The 27,220-nt window shown below is 41.5% G+C and overlaps 2 protein-coding genes and 1 long non-coding RNA gene across 4 annotated transcripts in view; 2 read left to right on the top strand and 1 right to left on the bottom strand.

Annotated features, from left to right (window-relative positions):
• The window catches only part of LOC309634290, a 66,842-nt gene extending 62,036 nt beyond the window's left edge, over positions 1–4,806 (top strand). Inside the window, exons 8-9 of one of the 2 annotated variants that reach the window (XR_014247925.1) lie at positions 1,985–2,634; positions 4,196–4,806. This is a non-coding gene — a long non-coding RNA (uncharacterized lncRNA). Of the gene's footprint in view, positions 1–1,984 lie in introns of both variants that reach the window. The other variant, XR_014247924.1, reaches the window with a different exon arrangement.
• ELP1 (elongator acetyltransferase complex subunit 1) overlaps positions 1–21,108 on the bottom strand; it is a 66,639-nt gene extending 45,531 nt beyond the window's left edge. Inside the window, exons 1-12 of the mRNA XM_082403763.1 lie at positions 20,847–21,108; positions 16,634–16,796; positions 15,617–15,769; positions 13,875–13,956; positions 13,131–13,211; positions 9,657–9,742; positions 7,454–7,550; positions 7,055–7,145; positions 5,850–5,973; positions 4,814–4,907; positions 1,325–1,555; positions 34–204 (exon numbers count right to left, since the gene is read on the bottom strand). Of these exons, the coding sequence (XP_082259889.1) occupies positions 34–204; positions 1,325–1,555; positions 4,814–4,907; positions 5,850–5,973; positions 7,055–7,145; positions 7,454–7,550; positions 9,657–9,742; positions 13,131–13,211; positions 13,875–13,956; positions 15,617–15,769; positions 16,634–16,783 (1,360 nt within the window). The 5' untranslated portion in view covers positions 16,784–16,796; positions 20,847–21,108. The remainder of the gene's footprint in view (positions 1–33; positions 205–1,324; positions 1,556–4,813; positions 4,908–5,849; positions 5,974–7,054; positions 7,146–7,453; positions 7,551–9,656; positions 9,743–13,130; positions 13,212–13,874; positions 13,957–15,616; positions 15,770–16,633; positions 16,797–20,846) is intronic.
• A 136-nt stretch (positions 21,109–21,244) lies between these two features.
• LOC309634256 (protein Abitram) lies at positions 21,245–27,149 on the top strand. The gene is made up of 6 exons (XM_082404230.1): positions 21,245–21,481; positions 22,609–22,660; positions 23,266–23,395; positions 25,539–25,615; positions 25,695–25,764; positions 25,858–27,149. The coding sequence occupies exons 1-6, from the start codon at positions 21,385–21,387 to the stop codon at positions 25,993–25,995; spliced, it is 564 nt and encodes a 187-aa protein (XP_082260356.1). The 5' UTR covers positions 21,245–21,384; the 3' UTR covers positions 25,996–27,149.
• The last annotated feature ends 71 nt before the right edge of the window (positions 27,150–27,220 follow it).

The following is a 27,220-nucleotide window of genomic DNA, read 5'->3' as shown; positions in this document are numbered from 1 at the left end:
TCAGAACATCCTGATAACAGTTTTTGAACATACCACATTTATAAACAGAAATCTGGTTACTGGCATCTAGGACAGCGAGGTCATTGCTCTTTTTAGGGTGTGCCGAGAACATGATTTGATTTACAGGGTGTGGGAGCAGCAGTCGGTAGGTGCACATGGGAGGTGGAACCACACTCTGCCGGAAGACTGTCACCAATACCCTGTCTGCATGCGAGAGAGAAAGAGGATGAGACACATGGATGTTCAATTTGTAAAACAAGGCATCTGAACAGCACAGTACCACTAATAATGGTGGTAGAAAATATACAGCGATTCTTAAAAGTAATTGTTGGTGTTTTTATCATGAATAAGCTTAAATACAGTGTAGAGGAGGAAAGTAAGTGTCAGAGCTCTGTCTATATCTGGCTATTGTCACCTCCAGGCCTATAGCAGTCCATCTTGGGGCTTGGAGTTTCAGGTGCCAGGGACTAGGGCAAGCAGGCCAAAAGGTCAGAGTTCTAGCTTTAAACCTGGGCCTGCAACCAAGCCAGAATAAACCAAAATCCTTAAAGCACTTCCCTGTGCATGGATCTGGTAATAAGGCATATGTGCTTAAGTCCTCTATATAGAACATATGATTGTAAAATCAGTATTATGATCACTACATAGAACATAAATTAGTACATCAACTCATGTTACAATCTTAGAAGCAAGTTTTCCTTTAGGTCATCAGCAATAAATAAACTGTCTATTCGGGAAAGACTGACTTTCCCTAGTTTCTTTCCCCTCACTAAACAAAAACCCTCAACCTAATTAAAAAACACCAATCCAATCCGAGTACTAGGCAGATGTCTGTGACTTAAACTGAAGATACTGGAAAGGTATATAATTAGCAAGCAAATTATATATATATATATATTAAATATATACCAAAAAACAAAGCAACACAATGGAGTGGTGTGAGGGTCAACGTAATCCTATGTCAGGGCACAAAGAAAAGGCTGACACACCAATGCCAGAAGCCTACTGTTGTCTTCCTCTCCACCCAGGGTCAGAAATGTCAATGTCTTCAAAGCCCAGACAAGTAAATGTGTAAAGGCCATGGCTGTAGTAGAAAAGGGAGTTGAGGGAGGCAGGGGGAGAGGAGAGACTATGGTTCTCAGGGGAGTACATGCCTCACCTAAGGGCGTTCCCATCCAATCGAAACCAAAACAAGTAAAAACAAACCAAACAACCAGAATAATCAATCAAGTAAAAATCCTGCAGTTTTAGTCAAACTACCACATCTGCAGGCTCCTGGCTCAGGCCCCTTGCAGGCCCACAGACACACTCTCCAGCTCCTTACTTCCATCAACAACAGCTACATTTGCCATGTCACTTAAATTCTCTCCTGAGCTCCGGTCAGTCGTCCAGTGCCAGTCATAGCAGAGGTAATGCCAGCCTTGACAGAGAACATGCAGCCGGTACGGGGTCACCGGGTCCCACATCAGAGACACAATCTTGCTCTTCCCACAGGTGCTGAAGGGCAGGCTTTGCTTGAGATACCAGTGATAGTTTCCAACAGTCCAGAGCTGAACTGCAGGGGAAAATGAAAAGAAGGCCATCAGAGGCAGGGGCCAGAGGACCAGACTTCATACCACTTGCTAGAGAGGGATGAGGACACCCTTTTCTTTTTCAAATGACCATTTCTGCTCAGCCTCTTCATTAAGATAATAATATTAACAACAATTGTTAAAGTATAGTTTTTCAGGAGGATAAAATATTAAGCATCAATAAGGTCAGAAGCACGTGTGTTCATTTCTGCCTCTACCTTCAAACTTTATGATCATGATGATGGAAGGCTCCTACCATAGGACAGTGCTTTAGTGAGTTGTTTTTTTTCATAAAGACTTAGAAAGAAGAAATTTGGCAATTAGATTAAAAGTATTAAAACACCCAATCCAAGAGCACTAGACAAGCATCACTATGTTGTATTACACTTAAGACGCTTATTATTTTCTTCCAGGTGTTTTGCATGCAGTTATGTCCAAGGGAGATTAGCATGCAATTACCCTTAAAAGAACAAGACCAAAACCTGTAGAGCGCAGGAAATAGGAAGAAGTTGGTCAAAGAGTACAAACCTTCAGTTATAAGTTCCAGAGATCTAATGTATAGCATGGTGACTACAGTTAACAATACTGTATTGTATACTTGAAAGTTGCTACAAGAGTAGATTTAAAATGTTCTCACCAGGCTTCCCTGGTGGTGCAGTGGTTAAGAATCCGCCTGCCAATGCAGGGGACACGGGTTCCAGCCCTGGTCTGGGAAGATCCCACATGCCGCGGAGCAACTAAGCCCGTGCGCCACAACTACTGAGCCTGCGCTCTAGAGCCCACGAGCCACAACTACTGAGCCCATGTGCCACAACTACTGAGACTGTGTGCCACGACTACTGAAGCTTGCATGGAGGCAAGTGGAGCAACTAAGCCCGTGCGCCACAGCTACTGAGCCTGCGCTCTAGAGCCTGTGCTCCGCAACAAGAGAAGCCACCGCAATGAGAAGCCCGTGCACCACAATGAAGAGTAGCTCCTGCTCGCCGCAACTAGAGAAAGCCCGCGCGCAGCAACGAAGACCCAATGCAGCCAAAAAAAAGTTCTCACCAGAACGACAAAAATGGTAGTTATGTGAAGTGAAGGATGAGTTTATCAACCTTATTGTGGTAAACATTTCACAGTGCATGCATGTATCAAATCATCACATTGTAGCTCCTGAATGTACACGTTACATGTCAATTATATCTCAATAAAGCTAGAAAAAAAAGACCTAATCATGTCAAAGCCAACCTCTGTTAAACAGATGACACACATAAATGAAGATTTTAATTATATTAAGGAATTTCTTTTCTTTAAACATCTCCCTGATCACTAATTCTTAACTCAGCAATCACAGCAAATCCAACCTAGTTCTCGAACGAGGCTACTGCAATACTTTGACCTAGCTCTGGGTTAAGTTAGACTACATGCTCATGCTCTGTGAGGACAGACGCTGTGGCTGTTCTTGCAGCTACACTTTTATCCTGAGCATATCACAGGGCCAGCCGTTAACACCTGGTTAATCAGTGGTTCTCAACTCTGGCTACACATTAAAAAATCACCTGGGGACTTCTCTGGTGGCGCAGTGGTTAAGAATCCGCCTGCCAATGCAGGGGACATGGGTTCGAGCCCTAGTCTGGGAAGATCCCACATGCCGTGGAGCAACTAAGCCTGTGCGCCACAACTACTGAGCCTGTGCTCTAGGGCCTGCGAGCCACAACTACTGAGCCCGTGCGCCACAACTACTGAAGCCTGTGCGCCTAGAGCCCGTGCTCCACAACAAGAGAAGCCACCGCAATGAGAAGCCCGCGCAGCACAAGGAAGAGTAGCCCCTGCTCACCGCAACTAGAGACAGTCCGCGCACAGCAACGAAGACCCAACACAGCCAAAAATAAATAAATAAATAAAATTAAAATAAAATAAATAAATAAATGTCAATGTTTACCAAAAAAAGTCACCTGGAACCTTTTTTTTAAATTTAATACTGATGTGTAGTTCCCATTATGACACACTGAGAGCAACTCTGAAATAAGACATTGGTAGCATTTTTTTTTTCCCTAAAGGTGCAGCCAGGGTTGAGAACTATTGTGTTGAATGAATAAACGAATGAATGAGCTTCTCAATAACATTTCAGTTAAAGTTCTATTGATTAAAAAGTTTGAAAGAAAATAATCAAGCAAATGAAAAGATTTATGAAAAAAATGTTCAGTGCACTGCTATTGATGACAGTGAAAAATTACAAAACTTTAAATGTCTAACAACATAAGATTTAATAAACTGTAGCATAAATGAATATACAGCAATTTAAAATGACACAGATAGATATCTGAAATGGAAGTAGTTTGTGACACACTGTAAAAGCAAGTTACAAAACTGCAGGTATCATACCTACATATTTAACAAAAATGAGATCATAGCTATACTGAGATGTATACATAAAATCTGGAAGACAAGAAACTTTAAATAGTGATTATTACTGAGTGACAGAATTACAGAAGAACTTTTCTTCTTCCCATCTTTATTTTCTAATGCTTTCACATATTACATATACACTGAAAAATACATATTTACAATTTGATTTGCAATTTAAAAGCTACAGAAGATTCTTACTTATATCTAATCTCATTTCTCTTTCACTTCCACAGTATTCCTTTGGCTAGCATTTTGATTTGCTACAGTGGTACCATGAAGAGAAAGCACTGATGACTTGTGATGGTTAGTTTACATGTCAACTTGGCTAGGTTATGGTATCTAGTTGTTTGATCAAACACTAGTCTAGATGTTGCTGGGAAGGTATTCTGTGGATGTGATTAACCTTTATAATCAGATGACTTAAAGTACAGCAGACTATCCTCCATAATGTGGATAGATCTCATCCAAAGAGTTCAAAGTGCCTTAAGAGCAAAAACTAAGGCCTCCCAGAGAAAACGGAATTTTGCCTCAAGACTGTAACAGAGAATCTTGTCCGAGTTTCCAGACTGTGGGCCTGTCCCACAGATTTTGGACTCAAGATTGCAACATCAACTCTTCACTGTTTCCAACCAGCCAGCTTACCCTGATTCTATTTCTCTAGAGACCCTGCCTGATACATAACTGAAATCCATCCCATCAAAAGCTAACCACTCCCTCATCTCTACCTACCCACCTCAGTTATCTTTGATTCCATTACAAGACTAAGTGAAAGGGATAAAGGAAACTCCATGGCCTACTACTTTCAATTACATTTTATGGGGCAGAAGGCTGAGATACTAGAGCTGTCTTACCATAGGTTTTTAGAGTGGAATTTTCTTCCCTCTGAAGGTCTTCCAGCCAAACTGCAAGCACAGTGGAATCTGCATTCCAGAGAAGGTCATTAACCTAGTAGGGAAAAAAAGACCTGTCACTGGCCTTTACGTATTTACCTCAAAATCTTTATGATAGCTAAATTCCCTGCTCTCACAAGTCAAATAATCCCACACTTGAGTTGATCCCTGGCTGTAAATTACTAACCTATGGAGTTATTAAACAAATCTCAGTCATCATATGTAGAGGACTTCAAAAAAATGCATTATGTTTAAATACTTAACCAAATGAAGGTGACATTTTTAGACAATCAAGAATATTTGAATATGGACTAGGTATTAGATAATATTAAGGAATTATTACTAATTTTGTAAGGTATGATAATGGAATTGTGGTTATATAAAGAAAAATGTTCTCAACTGTTAGAGAAATGAATATTGAAAATATGATTTTTAAAATTAAAACCCTAGGAAATTTTTACAAAGTGTGTGTGTGTGTGTGCGCCAGGGAGTGAAGAATAGATGAAAATAATTCTGCAAAATGCTGGTACATATCTGTTGAAAGTTAAGTAATAGGTACATGGGAGTTCATTAAACTCTTCTCTCAACTTTTAATATATTTAAATTTTTACATAATTAAAAATTACCATGATTTGTTTCCGCTCCAGCGAAGTTCCAAATGGTACACAACCTCCTTAAGGTTTAAATGTTAAAAATGGCAAGTATCTTTATCACTGGAAGAATTATGCTTTTGTCAAAATAAACAATAAAAACTGCTATTTCTATTTCCTTTCTGTGTTTTATCTAGGGTGAGGAAGGAATGCTATTTCTTCTCTATAAAATCTCCTTAGGAAAAACAATTTGGTTTATAAAAAAAAATTCAGTCATAGGAAGCCACTATTTTTATTACTGTCTACTCTGGGGCTTCTATTTACATACCCATATCAAATACAAATCTTCTTCTCTATAGCTGTGGAAAGTCCTCTAAATTTGATGGTAAAACAACTCAGGCACCTACCTTAACCTCATCTTTGAGGAAAGGAAGTGTAAAATGTCCATGGAGAAGTCCATTTTTCTCAAAAAACACAACATCCTGCTGATTGGGTTTATCTTGCGTAGATGCAATCAAACTGCCTGAGGGCCTGAAAGCAAACCCAGAGTGTTAGAGCATCCAAAAGCTCATCCAGCTGGCTAAGAACAAGATGAAATTCAGAGAAACAATTTTTTCAGCAAAAACAAAAAGCCTCCATCCAAGGAAGTTTTAAATCTCATGTTTCCTGGCAAGCAGTCACCCTAGTGTGGGACTATATCTGCCCAGAGGACAGAGTGCCTTTTCCTGATTTGCACAAGGGCTCTATTCGCCCACAAAGACTCACAGATTTAGACTGCACTTGGGTGACTTTTTAAAAGAACCAATAAATTATTTAAACCATTCCCAGTATAATGTCCTATAAAACCATAAACTATTTCTCTTTCAATTATATGACTTCAGCAATATTACATGCTCAGGTAGGTATTTTTAAAGACTTCTCAATCTACTGAAAACACCTTGATCGCCCCATCTTGTTTATATTTGTCTCTAGAGTTTTAATTCAAATACATTTCTCTCTTTTCTGTCATCCAATTACCACTCAAATACTGGTGGGAAACAGATGTCTAAAACCTAGAGACCTAGGTTTTGCCTATGACAGATGCTGCTGAGGCAGAAAATATTCCTTCTATCTATAATCAGGACAGCCATATATCATAAGCAGGTTGTGACCTGCAAAAGGGTACTAGGCCAACAGGTGAATCAGGCCCAAATCCAGCCCACGTGTTCCTCAGCAATCAGGTCCCCTTAGTGTGGGAGTTTGTGCAGAGAAAGGAAGCCCTTTTCCTAGTTTTCACCAAAGCTCTGCTGCCCCACAGAAATTCACAGACTGCAACTTCCCTTCGAAGCACCACTTTCTGTTTTACACAGTGGCTTCATGTAGGCCCCACCTATAACCTACAAAATGTGTGGGCCTTGGAATGATAAGGTCTGTGAAGCTCAGAATCTACTATTCAAACCACATTCAGACTTCAGGGAACTAAAAAAGAAAGATACAGGCTTACAGCCAAATGAGAAAAAGTAATTATCTCTTTGTGTTTTATAAACACCTACATTCAATAGGTACCACCACTCCCACCCTAGTACCAAGAAATTCTTTGGGAAGAAGTTACAAGGTTTCTTCTCCCACTCACTTCCAAGCCAGAGCAGGTCCCAGTCCTGCCACAGGCTCACTGGTTGACTGTAAAGCAAACTCCCGGCTCCACACTCTGACCTTTCGAGCCCCTGTGTAGTAGATAGAGGGAGAAAAACAACAACGGCAAAACTTAAAGCATTGTGATAAATGTTGTCAAGTCCGAACTTCCTAACACCTTCCTTATTAACAAAAACTGTCATGGTTTCACAAAGCCAATTAGATGAATCTTGTTAAAAATTCGTATCCAACAGGTAGGAGGCTGGGACAACTAGCCTCAAATAACTCTTCTGATTCTTAGCTCTATATTCATTTAACACCTAAAGCAGCACATCGTTACCTCATGGGTGTAATGAAAGAAAACCCTCAAAGCAAAAGGAAGAAAAATTTATTTCCATACCTGTCTCTGAGCAAACAACACTCACAGCAAAAAACTGTCCATCACCACGCCAGGTAACTTGTGGTCTATGGTCATCCCAGGGCAAAGCAGACTCGTGCTAAAGAGAGGAAAAAACACAAATGTTACTGGTGGCCTTATATGGCCCAGAATCAAACAAGCCTCAGGCTATTAAAGTTAAATCTTTTATATAAGGTTTAAGCTATCTAGAAATCGGGTTTCACAGAATCCTCAGGAACCCTTCCAGAAGGGCCCTTAGACCCAGAAATCAAGAGAAAAGAACTTAAAACCAAACAAAACCAAATCTTTCTCTGGACATTAAAAAGTGGCCTCCAAGCATAGCAACAGGGAAAAAGAGCTACAGATCTAGATATTAAAAATAACGAGCTGAGGAATCTATCAGGTAACTATATAAGGAAATTAATGTTTGTCTAAATTTAAGAGGGTAGAGTTTTATTCACTGAGTAAACTTCGCAATGCTGCACAGAAGAGTTAAGAAGATGAGAGGAATGTGGGCAGGGAAGAGCCAGAGGAGTTAAAGCCAGCAGCAGTGATGAAAACATGGACAAGCTCCGCATTCTGCAGCAGCGAAAGAAGAAAGGTTTCCAGTGCCACTTGCATCTCAGTCCCGAAAGCCTTGAAGACAGAAGCCAATTCTGTGGGGTTGGGGACAAATGACCACCTGAGCATCCATCATCACATTCCAGTGACAGGCTAAGTCAGAATGGTGCTAGTGCCACAAATTGCACAGTAGGGAATACACAGCAGCCTAACAAGATTTATTCTCAATGAAACTGCCCTGTGGTATACACAAACTTCCTCTAGTGAAGGGTTAGGAGACAATATGAGTTACACGGAATGTAGCCAGAAATAAATTAAGGATGGAAAATGTAACGGCAGGCAGTGTATGATTTCATCTATCCTAGAAGGTCAGCTCAGGGAAATCTCCACATATAATATAGACAAAGTACTTCCATTTGCTCAGGCCCACATCTGGGGATTATCCTCAATTCCTCTCTCTCTCTCTTACTCTACATCTCATCTATTATCAATAAATCCTGTAGCTATATCTTCAAAATGTATCCAGAAAGAAGAAAAACATAGAGTTTCATCCAGGAAGAGAAATCAGGAAAAAAAAAAGACTAATATATACATATGTAGGAAAAGTATAAAAGCATGCATGTGAATGATCAACAGTGAACACAGGGCAGCGGCTCCTTCTGGGGAGGAAGGGGGAGGGTATCAGGAAGGGATACAGAGTGTTTCATTTCTGTCTGTGGTGAGTTATTTTTTTAAATGAATATTGGTGATAATTATTCTCTATGTGAAAAAAAATAACAAAACAACTTGGCAATAAAAAGAAAAAAGGATCTTTCTAGGATGACTCATTCCCTAAGGTCTCCAAACAGCTTGTTTTACTAGAGCAGATCTGTCCATTACCGCCCTCTACCGGTGAAACAGAGCAGGACCCGATGGTTCCCCCCACCCCATGTCCTCACCCTGCCTTTTGTCTGCAGAAAAACTTTAGCCAAACAGTAAGTTTAATAAGAGAAGTGAGAAAATGCAGAAACAAAGGAAAACAGTCCAACATGACTAAATAATAATAGTTTAGGCATTAAGCACAGTCAAGGACCTTTTTACTTCCTCAAGGGCTACAGATAATATTCTGAGCCATATCCTGTGAGCTGTCTTATAGATACTGAAACCGCCACCAAGTGGAAGAAGTTAACTACATGATGACCAGACTGTGGCCATGACATAGGCTGCCACAAATCCGAGAACTGGCCTCAAAGAAATGGGAACAAACCGACCCTGGAAGTAAAGACTAACTGTACTTAATAATCAAGATGATGCTGGTCAGACCACCGCGTGACCAATTTCAAGACGACTGTCAGAGCTGACTGTACTGTTTCTGCATGTAGGCCCCGCCTCGGCCTTTAAAGCTCTTGCCCACTGGCTGTCAGGGAGCGGAGTCGGCCTTTGGACAAAAATCGCCCCGTCCCCAACCCTCCCACCCGCCAGTTGCTGGCATCCAGCGGAATAAAGCAAACTTTCCTTTCCACCAACCTTGCCTCTTTATTGGCTTTAGAGCGGCGAGCAGCCGGACCCCACTTTTGGTAACACCTGGACACCTAAGAGCTCCTGGTGGGCAGCAGAACTTCTATGTGTTCCAAATAAGGTTCTTTATCCATCAGACCAACCTTACCATTTGCAGCTGAAAGGCGGCTTGCCTGCCTTCTGATCCATGGAACTGCGTCTCCTTCCTGCCCCAGCCAACAGTGATGAACTTGCCTAGACAACAAGTGAGTGAGAATATGCAAGACAACCAATAAGCTAAATAAAATAAAAGCAGTTTCATAGCTATTCTTCATGGAGTTGGGTCCTCTGAGGCCTCTCAATAGATTGACCAGCAGTCAATATTTTAAAAACCTATGTTCCATATTATATACTGAAGTGATTTTGAAGACTCTGAAATGCCCTTACTTTGGAAAGAGCTTTACTGCCATTGTATATAAATTCCCTTGATGACAGTCAGCAATCCATCCCCACTTTACAAGGAGAATGAAACATGAAGAATCTATGCAGTATGTCCACAGATAACAAAACATAAAACTCAAGAAGACAAGAGCTGGGAATAAAATTCCGGTCGTAAGTGTTCAATCCACTCAATGTATCCAACCTCCCTACTAGTGTTGGAGGCCATGATTATGGAATTCAAGCCCTCACAGAGACTGACACCCCCTAGTGACAGAGGCCAAAATTAGAACACAGGGCTTCTGCCTTCCAGGCTGGGCTTCTTTCTAAATTATAAGGCTGATCTTACATAAAATATAAAGTCAGTTGCTGATATAATGCAGCCTTCTGTTCCTGAAGGTAGGATCTGGCATCCACCTGTAAGAGGTACTACAGAGATGCCCCTGAAAGCATCGGCCAGATCCAGGACCCAATATTCCCCTCCTACAACTGATGCTGATTCTGACGAAGCAGAGCTGTTTGTAATTTCTATAAATTATGGGTCAGCATGACCGTTTCCTGTCTGCGCTGCTTGGGCACATCCAAGTATTGTAGCATCCCAAAGCATACCTTGCTGCTGTATACAAATAGTAGTGCCTATCCTGGTGCACACCCCTGGGCTTCTATCCGAAAGTTTCCACAGAGAGATAAAGGGTCAAGGAGCGAAGCAAGACAACTTTTCCAGTGGGATCAGATGACAAGTGGTGGAGTTACAGCAGGAATCAGCAAACTACAGCCTGCATTTGCTTTTACAAATAAACTTGTATTGGAACACAGCCATACCCATTTCTTTATGTGCTATCTTAAGTGCTTTCACACTACATCAGCAGAGTTGAGTAGCTGCAACACAGACCATATGGCCTGAAAGCGGAAATCAATTACTATCCAGTTCTTTACAGAACAAGTCTGTGGACACCTGGGTTAGAAGAAAAATATCTATTCACCACTCCACAGAGTGACTTTTTGTACTGACAAATACATTTCTGAGACCTAAGACCCTGACTTGGACTCCCTCTCCTTTGATTTACTCTATTAGACTTCTTATGAAAAAGTCGGTGGGATGAGCCAGGCCCAGAGCACTTTCCCATGCAAAGATGTGTCGGTTACTACCTCTGTGACTATCCTCAAAGCTGGATGCCCCAGAGCCCCACCCTGGGCCCTAGATCCAGCACCATACCTGCTCCCTGAGCAAGCACATCTAATCCCAAGATTGTAAAGATTCCCCACATGCCAATGACTCCCAGTCCACAGCTCTGGCCTCTCCTGAGCTTCAGCCCCTTCTACTCACCTGCTTTACTTGCTGATCCCATATGGCCCTTAAACAAATCCAAGAAGGAACTCATCACCCACCCCTTACAGACCAGCACTTCCCCACCTTCCCTCTCAGATACTGACATCTTTATTTCCACCACCTGAGCTTCTGGCTAGAGTTCTACTAAACTTTCTTCTTCACTTACATACCCAAAGCCTATTTATTTCACTTTCTAAACTGTTATTTCTCAAACTAGCTAGGGCAGGAGGGGAACCATGCACACATATTCCAAAAAAGTTTCTCATAATTCCAAAAAATGTACTCCTATCCTCATTGAGAATCAAAATTTTCCTGCATTTTTCCCTTTTCTAGTCCCACACCCACCTTCTTTATCTCTCACATGGATTCCTGTAGTAACCTCCTACCAGATCACCCTGTCTCGTCTCTTCCCTCTCCACCAATCAATCTTGCATCATCAGAACCTTTAATGACTGATCTCCTGTAACTTAATGTCCAAACTCCCTATCAAACTTAATCAAAATCCCTCCCCTTTATTTCATTCCACATCCATGTCCTGTCACTAGGCAATGCTGAAGTACTCACAGTTGCCTGAATAAGCCATGCTGTGTCACAGGCTTCTATGAAACATCCCTGCCTTGGAATGAACTAATTCACTTGTCTGGACCACTCCCCCACCCTCAACCCTCATCTACCCAACACCAAGTCAGCCAAAACTCAGCTCAAGTCGGCCTCCTCTGGGAAGCCTTCCGTCCCCATTACTCCCTTCCTCTCCTTATGCTACCCTAATACCTGCACATCCTGTTATTATTGACTCCTTAAGGGAAAAGATGAATTAGCCACAGCACCAAACACACTGCTGGGTTCACACTACCTACTCAAACATTATTTCTGAACAAATTACTTTTGAATGAATAAATGAGTAGCACTTTTCTAAATGATTTCTTAGTAGAACGAGAAGTCATGAAGTTAGACCTCAGCAGAAGTTAAAATACCACCTCCCCCATCCTTCTCCTCAATCAGGCCAGCTACCTGGTGCCCTCAAGTTGGCCAGGGCTTCTTACACTCAATAAGCATCTCCACTCTTCTCCTCTTCAATACTTCCACAGCCTAATGCCCATATCACCTCAGCTAGATCTTAGCAAGAAAACAATATGATGGGTCCCATGAAAATTCAGGTCTAATCAGTAGGAACAAAAATCAGCTCTCTATCCTGCCTCTCTTGTCTTCTCCCCAAAACTGTACCTCAGAAATGCTCTCCTGGGCTTCCCTGGTGGCACAGTGGTTGAGAATCTGCCTGCTAATGCAGGGGACACGGGTTCGAGCCCTGGTCTGGGAAGATCCCACATGCCGCGGAGCAACTAGGCCCGTGAGCCACAACTACTGAGCCTGCGCGTCTGGAGCCTGTGCTCCGCAACAAGAGAGACCGCGACAGTGAAAGGCCCGCGCACCGCGATGAAGAGTGGCCCCCGCTTGCCGCAACTAGAGAAAGCCCTTGCACAGAAACGAAGACCCAACACAGCCAAAAATAAATATAAATAAATAAATAAATAAATAAAAGATTACCAAAAAAAAAAAAAGAAATGCTCTCCTTATTCTAGCTAGTACAGTCCTTTTCATTAAACCTCCTGACTAAGCCTGTCCTGGGGTTTGGGCAACAACTACCCAGGTGATTCTAAGCACAGATTCCTATTCCCCAAGTTATTGACAAAGCCAGCTCTCAGACTTGGAGAGGCACCAGAGGTATGCCTTTTAAAATGTGGAATGAACTAAAGGAACTGGGCTATCAGACAGTGAATTAAGTTGGGGTTTAAGCTTCATAGTCCTTTGGGCTTACGATGCAGCTATCAGTGTGCAAGACAAGTCACAAAATGGTTCAAACAAAGCTATACTTACTTTCACCAAAATCATCCTGGTGGATTTGCTGCTCCATGATTGGCTCAAACTCTTTTGTCATCATAATTAGGGTCTGTTGACCTTGGAGGAGCACAAACGAGAATGATTTTGTTCTCATTTAGCAAATCTGCCATTCCGTAAGTATCTACAGCACTGGAAGCTACTGAGCTGGAGTGGGGGAGTTTATAGTCACAACAGGGAAGACAGAATTTATTCAAAATGTTCTGACTCTCATTTAAAAAAAAAAGTTTTGACTGGGTAAGTCACCTAGTACTTATTCTCAGCTATTTATGTATGTCAAGCTAACATTAAAGTCCACATAGCCCTCTTCCACTAACTTCACGATTTAGTCAGCAATATATCTCTTCAAATGTATACTGCATCAGGGTGCTAGTTTGCAGAAACTCATCTGGAATGAAAAGACTTAAGGGAAAAAAATAGGACTGGGAGAGCAGTTCTTAGAATCAGTTTATTTTATGTAGCAACTCTTCCTCTTAGAATAGGTTAAATACTGCTGACATTTTAAACCATACCTATGGACCTTAGCAGCAACTTTTTAAAACAATATATTAAGAAGTAAAACTTAACTCAAAAACACCACATTCCCTATAGATTATCTTGTTGGTATGCTTGTTCCAAGAAACGTTGTTTTTTGAAACCTAAGCACCCTAAAACTTAAGCCTGTGAGATATTAGGAGTCATGTTTTATAAAAGTCAAGAATTAGGGACCAGTGACAGGCTTACCTGTGGCAAGAAGCACCAGCTCTTGGTCAGGACTCCAACTCATGACAGAGATACCACTGGCTACACTCCCGACACATTCCAGCTGAGAGAGACATTTTAAAATGTTAAGGGAGATATGAAAATATAAGCGTCTCCGTAAATATTTACTATGACCTTAATCAAAACAATTAACAACACACACAAAGGTGAAATTATTCAGTGAACATTTATTCAGTAACAGGTATTAAAAGACCAGGCACGATACAGACCATAGGGACTGGAGGTGACTACGGCCACTCCATTCCTCCCCTTAAGGAGATAAAAGATGCCTCTACAGTAGGGTTAGGGATGTAACTGAGGTGTCTGGGAATTAAGTGCGGGCTCAGAGCAGAGACTGACAAGTGGCCCAGGACAGTCCAGGAAAGCTTCTCGGAGGAGGTGCTTTGAAGGGTGGGAATAGGGCCAGGAGGAAGAGACTGGGCGGAAAATGTGCAGTTAAAAAGAGCACTTAAAAATCAGCTGCAACTAGAGCCTAAGGTATACATATACACAGGAATGATGGGGGTGGGAGGTGAGGCTAAAAAGGAATTTGGGGAACAGACAGTGAGAGGTCTTATAAGGCACAATAAGGAATCTGGATTCTGTCTTGCAGACACTGTGATGCCACAAATGTGGAAGATCAGCACCATCTGGTGGAGACCGATGGATTGGAGGAGCTCAGTAATTAGGAAAAAATTCTACAAAATGTTTTGAAAGTAAAAGCATACCTTTTAAATGTGAGAAATACTAAGTAAGTTATACTTGATGGCTTTGATATTTCTCACCATGAACTGAGAATAAGATTTATTGTTGTACTAAATGGAACCGTTAAAAGCAAAGGTGCCAGATTTAGACTGCCAGGGTTTAAATCCCACCTGATAACTGTTTGACCTTGGCCTAGTCATTTAAGCCCTCTGTGCCTCAATTTCTTCTTCTGAAGAATGGAAAAACAACAATCTACCTCATAAGGTTGTAGTGAAGATTAAATACAATTTTGCATAAAAAACACTTGAAAAAGTGCCTGGCACATTGTAAACATTTAATAAATGTCAGCTGCTATTATTATCCTATGATTATAATATGACTTGTGATACATCCATGTTAAAGAGATCACAACTAAGGGAGTAATCAACAAAGTTTAAAAAGCTGTCAAGAAGGTGAGGATAGAAATCCAGAAACTCAGCCTTATGCTAAGTAGAGAAGGAGGCAAATGGTTGAAATCTATCTTCTCTGGTAGTCATAAGATGTGCACATAATGATAGCTTATCACCTTAGCACCTGTAGTTCAGGGACTCTTAGCCATCAAGGAGAGGCTTACTCAGCATTCATGAAAGAAAACATAAGCCATATAAACATTTCAAAGACTTCATAAATTGAGAAATAAAGGTTACAACTCAGGATCAGATTCTAGTAAGAGGTGAGCTATACCATACAAGAGTGGCCAGATTTGGGTTTTTGTTAAGTTCTTATTTGGAATGTTCTGATTGTTCTAATTAATAAATGCAGTTGACAAAACTGAGTTTTAGAAGAATCCTGAAATACGGCTAAAGCCATGCCAACAATTTTCTGTAAAGAATTATATAATGCAAAGACTTTAATTTGCAAAATGCTTAAATATTATGGCTCCTGACATTTTAAACTTCTACGAAAAACTAGTGACATGAAACAAAAAAAGGCGTTTGAGGATGTCTAAGATTTCCTCCTCACTGGTCTCTTCCACTTACCTGGTGTGTGTTGAGATTGCAAAGTAGGACATCTCCAGAAGCTGTGGCCACACACACAGACTCGTGATCCAGCAACTCCTGAATACCAACAATGCAGCCACTTCCATCCTCTGGGAGAAAGCCTTCTGTCACCAGAGGAATTTCATTTTTCACCTTTCACCAAAACAAACAAATAAGCAAATTAAGTCAATCTACTTTCAAGAACAATTCGTCACACTTCCAGAAATACTTTTTAATGCTTCTTTTATAATATAAAAGCTTTCAAAAATGTTTTTTTCCTAGATTAAAACCCAAACTTTCACTTGAGAAATTTCACAACACTACCATCTTTTTTTTTTTTTTTTTTAACATCTTTATTGGAGTATAATTGCTTTACAATGGTGACAACACTACCATCTTTAACACAAAACACAGTTCATGTGACCTTTGTGCCAAGCAAACATAAAAGCCTGGTATCTTTGAAAATATCCAATAAAACATGAAGCTAATAACTATGATTTTCTAAAATGTATACAGTATGGGGAAAAGGGACTAAGAATGTAATCACCTAAAATACATCAGTAGCAAAATATAATTAAGGGAAGATATCAGAATTAACCTAAAGAGCTTTTCACTATACATACGCTCAAGCTCCAGAAGTGAAGATTCTGATGTAGGTGGTATGAGATGGAGACTGAAACAGTTTAAAAAGCCCTACAGGAAATTTTCACCTGCATTCCCACTTGAGAACTGTTAATAGATAGTATTTACATGGTAGAAAGGGTAAAAAGTAGGGCACCCCGCAAAATACAACGTCAGAGGTTTGCCAGCTTAGATTAAAACAGAAGCAGACTAAAAGACAGGGTACTAGTTAAGTTATGTCTAATATGACATCAGTATAAAGCGAAGGGAGCATTCATTTGGGGGGGGGACGTAAATTCAGAAAGATTTAAAGGAAAGACTATTTGGGGAAGCAAGTTTGGAAAAAGACAAGTCAAGAGTCATGCCAAGTGCTAGCATCCTCCATCAGTAAGTTACCTCTCTTGAGACAGGGTCTACTTCTATCAGTCCATGTGCTGAGCCAATGAGCACTGTGTCCTGTTCAGTTCGGAGAGAGAAGCACTGAGGTTTCCCTGGAGCCTGAATATCCCTGAACTCCAAGCTCCGAAATAACTTTAGATTTCTCATGATGAAGCGACTCCTGAAAGAAAAGTACAAATATCTCTTAATGAAGCTTTAATTTCTCTGAGAAATAGAAACAGCTTAGTATCGATAAATCACACTCCAGTATAAGCAAAATGATTCAGGGAGCAGAGAAGTTAGAATAACCAAGAAAAAAAAGATCTAATCTGAACCCACACAGAGATGAGCAGTAGCAACCTAACCAATTGTGTAAATCTATGGTCTACAAATTGAGGCTGTGAAATCTATTTTACGTTCTCACTCTTTGAAAGAGGCAAGATTCTCAGAGTTTTTTCTTCAAAAAAGATTTAACATCAGTTATTCTGAAGGAAAGTTGAGAAGAATGCAATGAATGAGAAAACATTTTATTTTTGCACATGAGGATATTTTTATAACTTGACAGATTTACAAAATAATATAAAAATCCACATATATACTGGCAGTTGAAGAAAATAAAATTACTTTAATATCACCAAGTACATTTATTTATAAACTGGCTCTATATCTTCATTAAAAAATTAAAATGGAAATCAAACATAGAAATAAAGAAAAGCATTTATGGGACTTCCCTGGTGGTGCAGTGGTTAAGACTCTGTGCTCCCAATGCAGGGAGCCCGGGTTCAATCCCTGGTCAGGGAACTAGATCCCACATGCATGTCACAACTAAGAGTTTGCATGCCACAAGTAAGGAGCCCACATGCCACAACTACGGAGCCTGCCTGCTGCAACTAAGGAGCCCAAGTGCCACAACTAAGACCCAGCACAACCGAATAAATAAATAAATATTTTTTTAAAAAAAAGAAAAGAAAAGCATTTATTGTTCTCAGGGAGAAAAGAAGACACTATGAAATTACAACAGTATACTTCAAAATGATGACCAACAATTCGAGGAGCTTGATAACCTGGTATAACTACTTCACATTACTCCACTCTCCTGGCCTGATTTTCACCAGGGCAATAGAAAAGCTGAGAAAAGAACGATCAATAGGAAATCTACCTTGGTCTGACAGAATCAGACTTGTTTTAACGTATAACATTACCCAAGAGAAAAAAAAAAGTTAATGTGCCGTATATTTATATCCAGACCCCTTTAAGGTTTATACTGTAATTGAAAGTCCCTAACTTATGTTAGGGGTGACAATTACACAGACCACACTGGCCTTCTTGTCACCTTAATCCAAGGTGAATTCTTTCATCTTGCATTTCCTACTTACGACAATGAAAGAATAAACATGAATTAATTCTTATACTACATAGCAGATAAAATGTTAAGTGTAGTATGAGTGAGACAACATAAAATGTGGGTTAAGAGGAAAGCAAACCCACACGGTGGAAGTGAGGAAGAGAATCAAGGCAAACAATGGTTTTGTGAGCTTTCATGACATTTATATTCAAGAACTTCTAGAAATTATTCGAACCTGTATTATACCATGCAGACTTTTTATTTAGATCTAATTCTATATAGAAAGCTTGGGTTTTTGAAAGCATATAAAAGTTACATTACCTTTCATCTTTAAATAACATAAAGACGACCACTGACATAGATCTGAAAGGATGGGTAGATTTGAGATGAGAGAATGTCTGGCTAGAGGGGAGTAAACACGGGACAGAGTAGCAAGAGGTGAAAACAGGCGAGAGAGGACCAGATGTATTTCAACCTGGTTTAGCTAATAATAATTATGCTGTTATTGTTGCCATGATCAGAGCATCAAAATGTCTCCCTGTGAACTTGGATTCTATTCACCAACAATCTGTGGAGCTCTGGGGTCCGTGAACCCCAGCATAAGAATTTGGAAGGCAAAGGCAGAAGGAGATGAGGAGGACTCCCTTTTTCCTGTTACCCTGCTGTTTCAGTCAATGTCGCCCCAGCAATGGGCCTTCATCCTTCCAGGGGCCCTTGGTCCCAGCCTCTAGCACTCCCATGACCAGCATGATTAACAACCACCCCAGAGGTACCAGCACTCACCAGGCAGGTGCTCCCTCCAGGTGCCTGAAATCTAGTAACATGGAGCTCCTCCTCTGAATTCCAGAGCTATCAACACCAGCTTTCCAATGCCTCTCCTCCAAGGTTATGATAACCCCAATGGCTTCCCTTGTTTTGATCCTCAGACCTAGCTAAGTGTAGTAATTTCTTCCATCAGTTTACTTTTTTAATTACTTCTCTGCTCCCTTTTGCTTTTTGTTCCTCCAGTGGGTATTTAACCAATTCTTCGTATTAAATTCTGTTGAAATATTGTGTGGTTTCTACTTTCCTGACTGCACCCTGACTGACAAACATATCAAACAACCTGAGTTCTCAAATCACTGAGCTTTCAAAATCACCAGCCAGGTGTCATAGGGAAGAACCTTTTGTATTCTATTACAAGTTGATCACTAAAGGGATGCAGCCTATAAGCTTCAATTATACATAATGACCCAATTCTCAGAACCCTGACTCCCAGGTAATGAGCATTAAGCTAAAATACTTCTGTTTAGCTCACAAGAAACATCCTGACCAGGCCCACCTGTGAATGACCGCAGGGAGGAAGAAATCAACACATCCCCTCTGGAGGCTGATGGGAACCAGGAAACGTTTGACTTTACTCCCTCCTCTTTTAGTATAAAAAAAAGCCTGAATTCTAACTCAGGCAAGATGGGTCTTTGGGGGCACGAGCCCACCATCTTGGTTTGCTGGCTTTCCAAATACAGTCGTTATTCCTTGCCCCAACACCTCGTCTCTCGATTATTGGCCTGTCGTGTGGTGAGCAGTACGAGCTTAGGCTTGGTGACACAAGGGCAGCTCATCATTCATCTCCCTCCTCCCCAACCCTTCCAGCCTCAAAATGAACTTCTCTAAAATTTCACACCTATCAGCCTTATTCCCTTACCTTCTCTGAAGTGTCCTACTCTTTTTCAAGACCAGCAAAGGAGAACCCTCCAAACTCCCCCAGGACCTTGGCTTATCGGTACCCTTTCTTTTACATCTGCAATCTCCAACTCCCCTGCCCTCAAATGACTCATCCTTTCTCAGCCCTTAAATGTGCTAAAGATCTCTCCACACCATAGATCAATTCTGGATCCTCTCTGAAATTACTGACAACTCCTCTATTTTCTTCCCTTGCTCCTTCATCCGTCCACCTCTTGGCTAATTATCATGCCCATGACCACAAGTACCAAACAGATCACTACAATGCTTAGTAGATCTAAACGTCCAGCCCTGACCCTCCCTAAACTGAACACTAAACTCACATTTTCAACCTCCTGCTGTTATCACAAGGATTTCTCAAAAAGCACATCAAATGCAACCTGTTAAATGAAGTACCTGCTATTCTCCACCAAACTAGTTTCCCCTCTGGGGACATGGCATTCCTACTTTCTCTGTCCTCCAAGCTGAAACTGTGTCTGCTTCCCTTTCGCCCACACTTTCACAGTAAACTATTCACTGGTTACTGCCCTGCCTGTCAATGTACGGTATGAATCCTTTACATAGTACCGTAATCCTACGATCCGGTTTGTAGCCTACATCAAATATCGACTAAGCACTTGCCAAGTGCTAGTTCTGGACAAGAGATGACTGACAGTTACTGCCTCCTCAGAGGTCACAGCTTAACGGGGGAGAGGGCCACATAAGATACCACATTACATGGAGAGGCACAGGGGCAACATCTCCAAGGAAAAGTTGCAGATGCGAGAAGGGACTCGCAGCACAGCACCTGAACTTCTATTACCGTCAGCTTCTATCATGCATTGTTGCGCTTTAATTGGTGCATTACTTGGTTCGGCGGTATTGCCCGCAACTGCAAGGAATCCGGAGACTGGGTAAGCGTGCAGCTGGGGGAGCAGCATATCATTCCCCCTCCTGCCGCGCCGCGCCGCGCCGCGCAGAGCCCTCTGATGGCCGCGGGTGCAGCAGGCGGCGAGTCTGCAGAAAGAGTACTCAAGGAGGGCAGAGGTGCTCAAGCCGCACTTCACTCCCAGACCAGCAGCAGGCAGCGGTTGGGCGCTAGGGGGTCCCCTTCATCAAGACACCCTCTGGCGGACAGGACCCGTTTCCGTGCCCCCACCCCAGCTAGGCCGCTCGAACGCTTACCTACGCCGCGCTCTGAGGACCCCCAAACAGCGGTGCGTCCGCCCAGGGCTGCGCACGGGCCTCTCCCTGACCGCTGCTTCTGAGCTCCCGCGACGCGCACTGGGTCTCCGGGCCGCCGGCCCGCTCGACCCCCTCCGGTAGTGGCTGAAGCCAGGCGGAGGGGCAACCTGCGAAACACGTACTCGCAAGCGAAGATAGCCCGACACGCGCCGAGCGGCGCCCCGGTGACGTCGCGAGCCTGAGGGGGCGTGGCCTGCCGTCTCCCTCTCCCCGCAAAGATATAGGAGCAGCTCCGCTGGCCGCCGCCCCCTATCCCTACACCCTCCTGCCCAGCCTATTGTATTTGACCCCCGCCTTGACGTCAGACCCCAAAGCTCAGTAAGAGGCGCCGGTGGGTGGAGCCTGCGGGGCCTGGGGAGCAGCGCGCGTGCGCACAGCGCGTGTCCCGGCTACACGCCGGCAAGACGCCTTCCTCCGTGGCAAGCGGGAGGAAGAGTACAGGTCCCAGGGGGCGGGATTTGCAGCACCTGAGGTCGCCATGGCTACCGAGCCGGAGACCCCTGTGGCCGCCTTGGCTGCGGAGCCCGCGGTGCCATCGCTTGTGGATCGTTACTTCACTCGCTGGTACAAAGCGGGTAAGTGGAGAATGATGTCAGTTTCTTCTGGGCCCAATTTGTCTGACAGTATAGGGACTATGATGACAGATCATAAGCCGCATACACCTTCCCCAGCACTTCCTCCCCACGTCAGAAGGAACTGGATCTCTCTGTTCCCCTGTAGGCCAAGGGAATGGCATTTGCCCGTGGAAAGCAGCAGGGAGCATTCTGGGTAGGGCGAGCGCAGTGCGAGTTCAGGAGGGTGGGTTGCTTGCGGGAAGATGGTAGACTAAGGTGAGATCCCCGAGGGAGGCAGGAGCTGGATTGCAATCTCCTTGAGTACCTAAAGGGATTTGAGGGGCTCAGTCCTCCAAGAAGAGTCGATACATAAAATGATTTAAATGGTAGCGGTCTAAACTAAGGTAGAGGCATAGGGATGGAGAGAAGAGGGTGGGTTAGAATAGAGGCATTTAGAAAGCAGAATCTAACAGTTTTACTTAAAGGAAGTCGCTGGTATTACACATTTGCCCCTTATTAGTAGGTATCCTGTTGTACAGCTTTGTGTACCCAGCAAATATCAGTGATGAGAGCATCGTTGGGGACCCTCCTCTAACCCAACTTGCTCGCATTCATTTAGGGATAATAGGTGTACTCATCTTTTACAATATTGAAATATTTTACAATAGCATACGTTTTATTAGCCAGACTTAGTGTAACCAACTGTCCGGTTAACCCTGGATTGACGTGTTTTCCGGAATCCATTACTTTCAACGCTAACATCAGGACAGTCCTGGGCGAACCAGGATGAGTTAAGTCTCTCTAAAATTGACCAACAAAACATGCTACTAAATTGAATAAAGAATACATTACTAATCACTTCTTTTCTAATAGAAATAATGATTGTACTCATTTTAAAGTGAGGATAAAAAAAGGTGGAGCAAAGAGTTAATCATCATTTTAACATTGAATGAATGATTCCATCTGGACCAGATATCTTTAAATACTTTATGGTCAGCCTTTAGGTATATCTTTTTGTGTAATGAAGGGATACCAGTAATATATGTGTCCAGCCTTCATAATTAACTACCTCTATGAACCAAAGAAAGTACTACACAGTGGTAGTAAATATTGACTCAACAGCCATCAGACTCATTCATTTCTTCTAGATGTCAAAGGAAAACCCTGTGAGGACCACTGTATACTACAACACTCTAACCGGTAAGCAAATTGGGGATTTTAAATTATCAAAAAAAATTTTTTTCTGGCATTGTAGCCTGGTATGGTCTTGTATTGAATAAATATTCATTAAATGATTATCTTCCACTGTATTGAGATGGTATTATTTATAGTAGGAGTTTGGTTGACAAGAATGAGTCTTTCAGTGCCTACGCTAAACAAATAAACTTGCTTACCCAAACATCCCAATGGAGGACCACACCCCCAGTCAGCTACTACCTCAAGTAACCAGCCTGTGCCTAACCACTGAATTGCCCAATCCCATGGAGAGGGCTAGGGTAGAAGCACAGATGGTATCCTGTATATACCGGCATGCCTTACTTTTCTCTCTTCCTCCTCAGTGCTGTCTAAGCACCTCTGGTACGCTTCCCTTTTGGGGAAGGAAATTCAGTCCCATTTTCTCCATTTTTATTACTGCATGCTTCTCTTCAGTTAAGCTCCAATAGTAGCCAGAGGAAAATGGGGGGAAATGATAGGCTGACTAAACAAATGTCAGCTCAGCTCTTCTTGTGCCAGTAGGAATACTGTGTTATAGGGGGAAGAATCATACCAAGCAATAATACAGGATCAATTTTTGCTCCTCGTAGAATATGTGTCATCACACTGGCAGGATCCCATCCAGTTCTTCAAAGTGGAAAAGCAATTAAAAGCATTTCCTATCAAATCAGTACCAACTGTAGCAGACTTCAGAACAAAGTCTCTGGGAAATTCAAGCGGGTATGTTCCTGTATTTCTCTACCTAAATCCTCTATTATCACAATAATGACAGAGCCAGCCGGTCTCAGAACCCAGTAGTGTACGCTCAGCATACTTCCCTGGCAGTTAGAGATGATTTTAAGAATACTTAAGCTCTAGGGAAATTCTCAGGCCAAAAAAATGAGGTATTTCAGAAGGTATATTATCTGTCATATTAGCTTCTGGGCCACCATCCCTATCATCCCCAGGATGAAGGATGGAGAAGGTGGGCCTTTGAAAGAACAACTCTAATACCAATATAACAAGATATTTTGTCCCTTCTAGTTTTGTTCAGCCAGTATTTCAAATTCTATAAAATTTAGATGGTCAATACTTCTTTATCATAAATTTTCACATGTGAACTTAAAAGTAAAATAAAAGTCCTGAGGTAGTGAAAAACAAATCAATCTGAGAAAATATACATTATTTGCTTCGTATCAGTTGCCATTCCTAAATCACTGCCAATTTTATACACATCTAGCTACACCCGCTACCTCCGCGTAGTGTTTAGTTATAGAAAATGTTACCTGTGCCCTCTACAATTCTAGGCAAGGTGGACATTTTACTGTTAAAGGAGGGTATCACACCAAGGACAACTCAATACCATACTAAACTATCCTGACAAACCCCCTGGAAAGGAAAGTTTCAGTGGATGATTTAGGTCCTTCATTTACTGAGTTCATACTAAGAGTTTCTGCTAATTACCTCACTGTTCTGCAAGACCCTTGTTTATACTCCCCTTTGTAGGCCTGAGGGCCCCTAATAACCTGCCTTATAATTATTGATTTTTCCTCACTCAGGAAACAAGTGGACTTTAAAAAGCGTGGACCATTCTTAAAAGTCTACAAATTACAAGTAAAACAGTTAGTGCTTGTGATGTTCCTGTCATCAATCTTTGTCCAAAATAGTAGCACTGTTGTTACTACTGAGGAACAGAGAGGGACCTGCACATGGAACCCACTGTAGATAAGCTTTGATCGCATCTCAGCACTGCCCATCAGTTCTTCTCCCAAGGGAGGTAACCAAAAGGGGTTAAAACACTTCTTTCTGACACAGAGCCAATGGAAGACAAACCATCTGGGACAAATCCCCAGCCCCTTCTCCCAAAAGTGGGGAGTCACACTGACGAGTATTTTGAAACGAAGTACTCGCAGGCAGAGGAGTGAAGCGCATGCAGTAACACCTGAATGCTGTCTAATAATGTTGTGAGTGGGAAAGAGGCCATAAAGAACAGCATCTTGACCTCAGATGTTCACTGCAGTAAAAATTCCTGGGAAAAAAGAGCAACACATGAGACATGCTTGCATCCATTTCCCATGAGCCTCCTTGTACTGGGTTGGCCAAAAAGTTCGCTCGGGTTTTTCATGTTAGGGAAAAACCTGAAGAACTTTGTGGCCGACTCGATAGATATTTGTCAGAACCTCCCCAGATATATCCATACAGTGGAGTACATGAAAGTATAACCGTGCCACAACATTCAAACAGACATATATCAAAATGTAGTATTTGCTAGTGGGTTATAGGATAATGGGTAAGTTACTCTTATGTGCTACTTAGAACTTTTCTGTTTTCCAAATTTTCCTCAAATTGCATTTTTTTAAATTAGAAAAATATCCCTTCTTCAGAAAGTCTTACTGATTGACCTAATAAAGAAGTTCCTTTCTCTATTAAGTTCTGATATAAAAATAAGGTAGGAATCTTAATGAAACTAACTTTATACAATATTGCTGTCATTCTCTATAATGTTGAATTTTATATTATGCTTATTGGTAAGATTTTCCTACCCTTTTGAAGTCTTTACACTTGGCTATGTGCAGCTTTCTCATGTACAGTTAAATATAAAGTATAATAAGTTAAGATAAAATATATTCTTAATATGTAACTAAACTGCCTATTATCACATTTGTCTTAGTCTACTTTTTCCCCTAGAGCCTAGGATGGTGCCTAGCCCATAGAGGCATTTAATATATAAATATTTGAATAAATGAATGGTTTTCCTGTACTTAAGTCATTTTTATTTAAAACACTAATTCCAGGAATATATCCTGTTGTAACTCTGAGGGCTATCTCACAAAGAAAAGTGAAAATGTACATCAATTAATTTTTTCTTCCCTGTTATTATCAGGGGGCACAGTTTCTAACAGAACTTGCACCTCTGTGTAAGATTTACTGCTCTGATGGAGAAGAATACACCATATATAGGTGAGTTACTTTTTAACCACAATTTTGGAGAAACAAAGAAGATAATATTTTTCTTCAAAGCAATTTTTTCTTTAAATAGCTGTGTTAGAGGACGGTTGATGGAAGTGAATGAAAACATCCTCCATAAGCCATCCATTCTTCAAGAGAAGGTAAAAGGGTCTGGGGAAGTAAGATCCCATCCACACACTTTTTATCTGATTTTTTACCATTTGACAGTATTAAATATTCTATTTCACTTCTAGCCATCCACCGAAGGCTACATTGCAGTTGTGTTGCCCAAGTTTGAAGAAAGTAAAAGCATAACAGAAGGGTTACTGACACAAAAACAGTATGAAGAAGTCATGGTGAAACGCATCAATGCCACAACAGCGACCTCATGAGGATTAAGATTGAGTAAAAACAACAGGGCATTCTTATCCTTACCTGGCCTACCAGTCAGTGCACTAAGGAAGAACCAGAGATGCTGAAATGTACTTCACACCCGGCCATCCGCAGGGAGGCCTGATCTTAAAACCTGACCTAGGTTTCCTTCTTCGTCTTGCATAACAAGCCTTGATTCCATTTTGTCTTCAACCTCCCAGATCTGCCTGCCCATGTACTCACTCTGTTCTTCTTTTGCTTTTCTCTTTCTAACAACTGGCAAGCGACAGACGTTTTTCTGATTAAAAACCAACAAACAAAGCACTTTGAGGAAAATTTGAAAAGACAGAAAAGTAAAAATAATTTACCCATCATCCTGTAACCCGTTAGTAAATACTAGGTTTTGATGTAATTCTGTTTGAATATTGTGTCATGGTTATTGTTTTTGCCTCAATTTTCCATCACTTTGAAGTTGAAAAACAACAACTGGCCTTTCTTACCAAGTCTGCTTCAGTGTGACACGACCAATACATCTGGTCCCACCCCTTCTGCCCCAACTCCCCGGCTCAGGTTGCTGGGAAGAGGCAGAGTGTAGAGTGTACCTTCTCTAAGTTTATGGGTTGGCCTTCAACTCTGAACAATGTAGCACTGTAACACTGGTTTCTTAATGAGGGACACATGAAAAGGCTTTGAAAGGGGATTTGCTAACATGGAAGTGTCAATATTATAATGCTGTATGAAGTAACATGTTTATTTGTGGTCACTCAGTCTCACACTCTAGTTACAGGGTAACCAGCAAAGAAGTTCCCGAGAGGTTCCTGGAATTCAAAGACACACATGCTTTTGAACAGAACAAAAGCTTTCACATCATTTAAACAATAAACAAAAAACTATGAATTCATGGTTTAAGATTGTATACTTGTTTACATTGAATTTCAAATAAAAGGACTTTTCAAATTGTTATTTTTCCTTAAGGGCTGCAACATATACATACATATAAACATTTCTGTTTTTAAATAAAACAATTATCCTTGAGTATAAATTCTTTTAGTTCTCCATCATCTTTTGCTGTTCAAGTCATGTTATCCCTTCCCTACCCCTACTTGCATTTAAATAAGAGAATATTCTCATTTGAGGTATGTAAAATATTTTGTAAATAAAATTCTAAAATTATTTTTGACTCACAAGGAAACTTCTTTTAACCCTAACTCTCCCCTAAGTATACCCACTAGACATGATACAGGT

Source organism: Balaenoptera borealis (assembly GCF_965194805.1).
Source record: "Balaenoptera borealis genome assembly, chromosome: 8".
NCBI lineage: Eukaryota > Metazoa > Chordata > Mammalia > Artiodactyla > Balaenopteridae > Balaenoptera > Balaenoptera borealis.
The sequence above is the reverse complement of the archived record's forward strand: the minus strand, read 5'-3'. Positions and strand labels throughout refer to the sequence as shown.

Excerpts from the sequence above, each read along its gene's own strand:
- LOC309634256 (XM_082404230.1), top strand. The coding sequence starts at position 21,385 with ATGGCTACCGAGCCGGAGACCCCTGTGGCCGCCTTGGCTGCGGAGCCC. Across the intron at positions 22,661-23,265 it reads ATACTACAACACTCTAACCG|AATATGTGTCATCACACTGG; the intron begins GTAAGCAAATTG and ends TGCTCCTCGTAG. Across the intron at positions 25,765-25,857 it reads CATCCATTCTTCAAGAGAAG|CCATCCACCGAAGGCTACAT; the intron begins GTAAAAGGGTCT and ends TTTCACTTCTAG.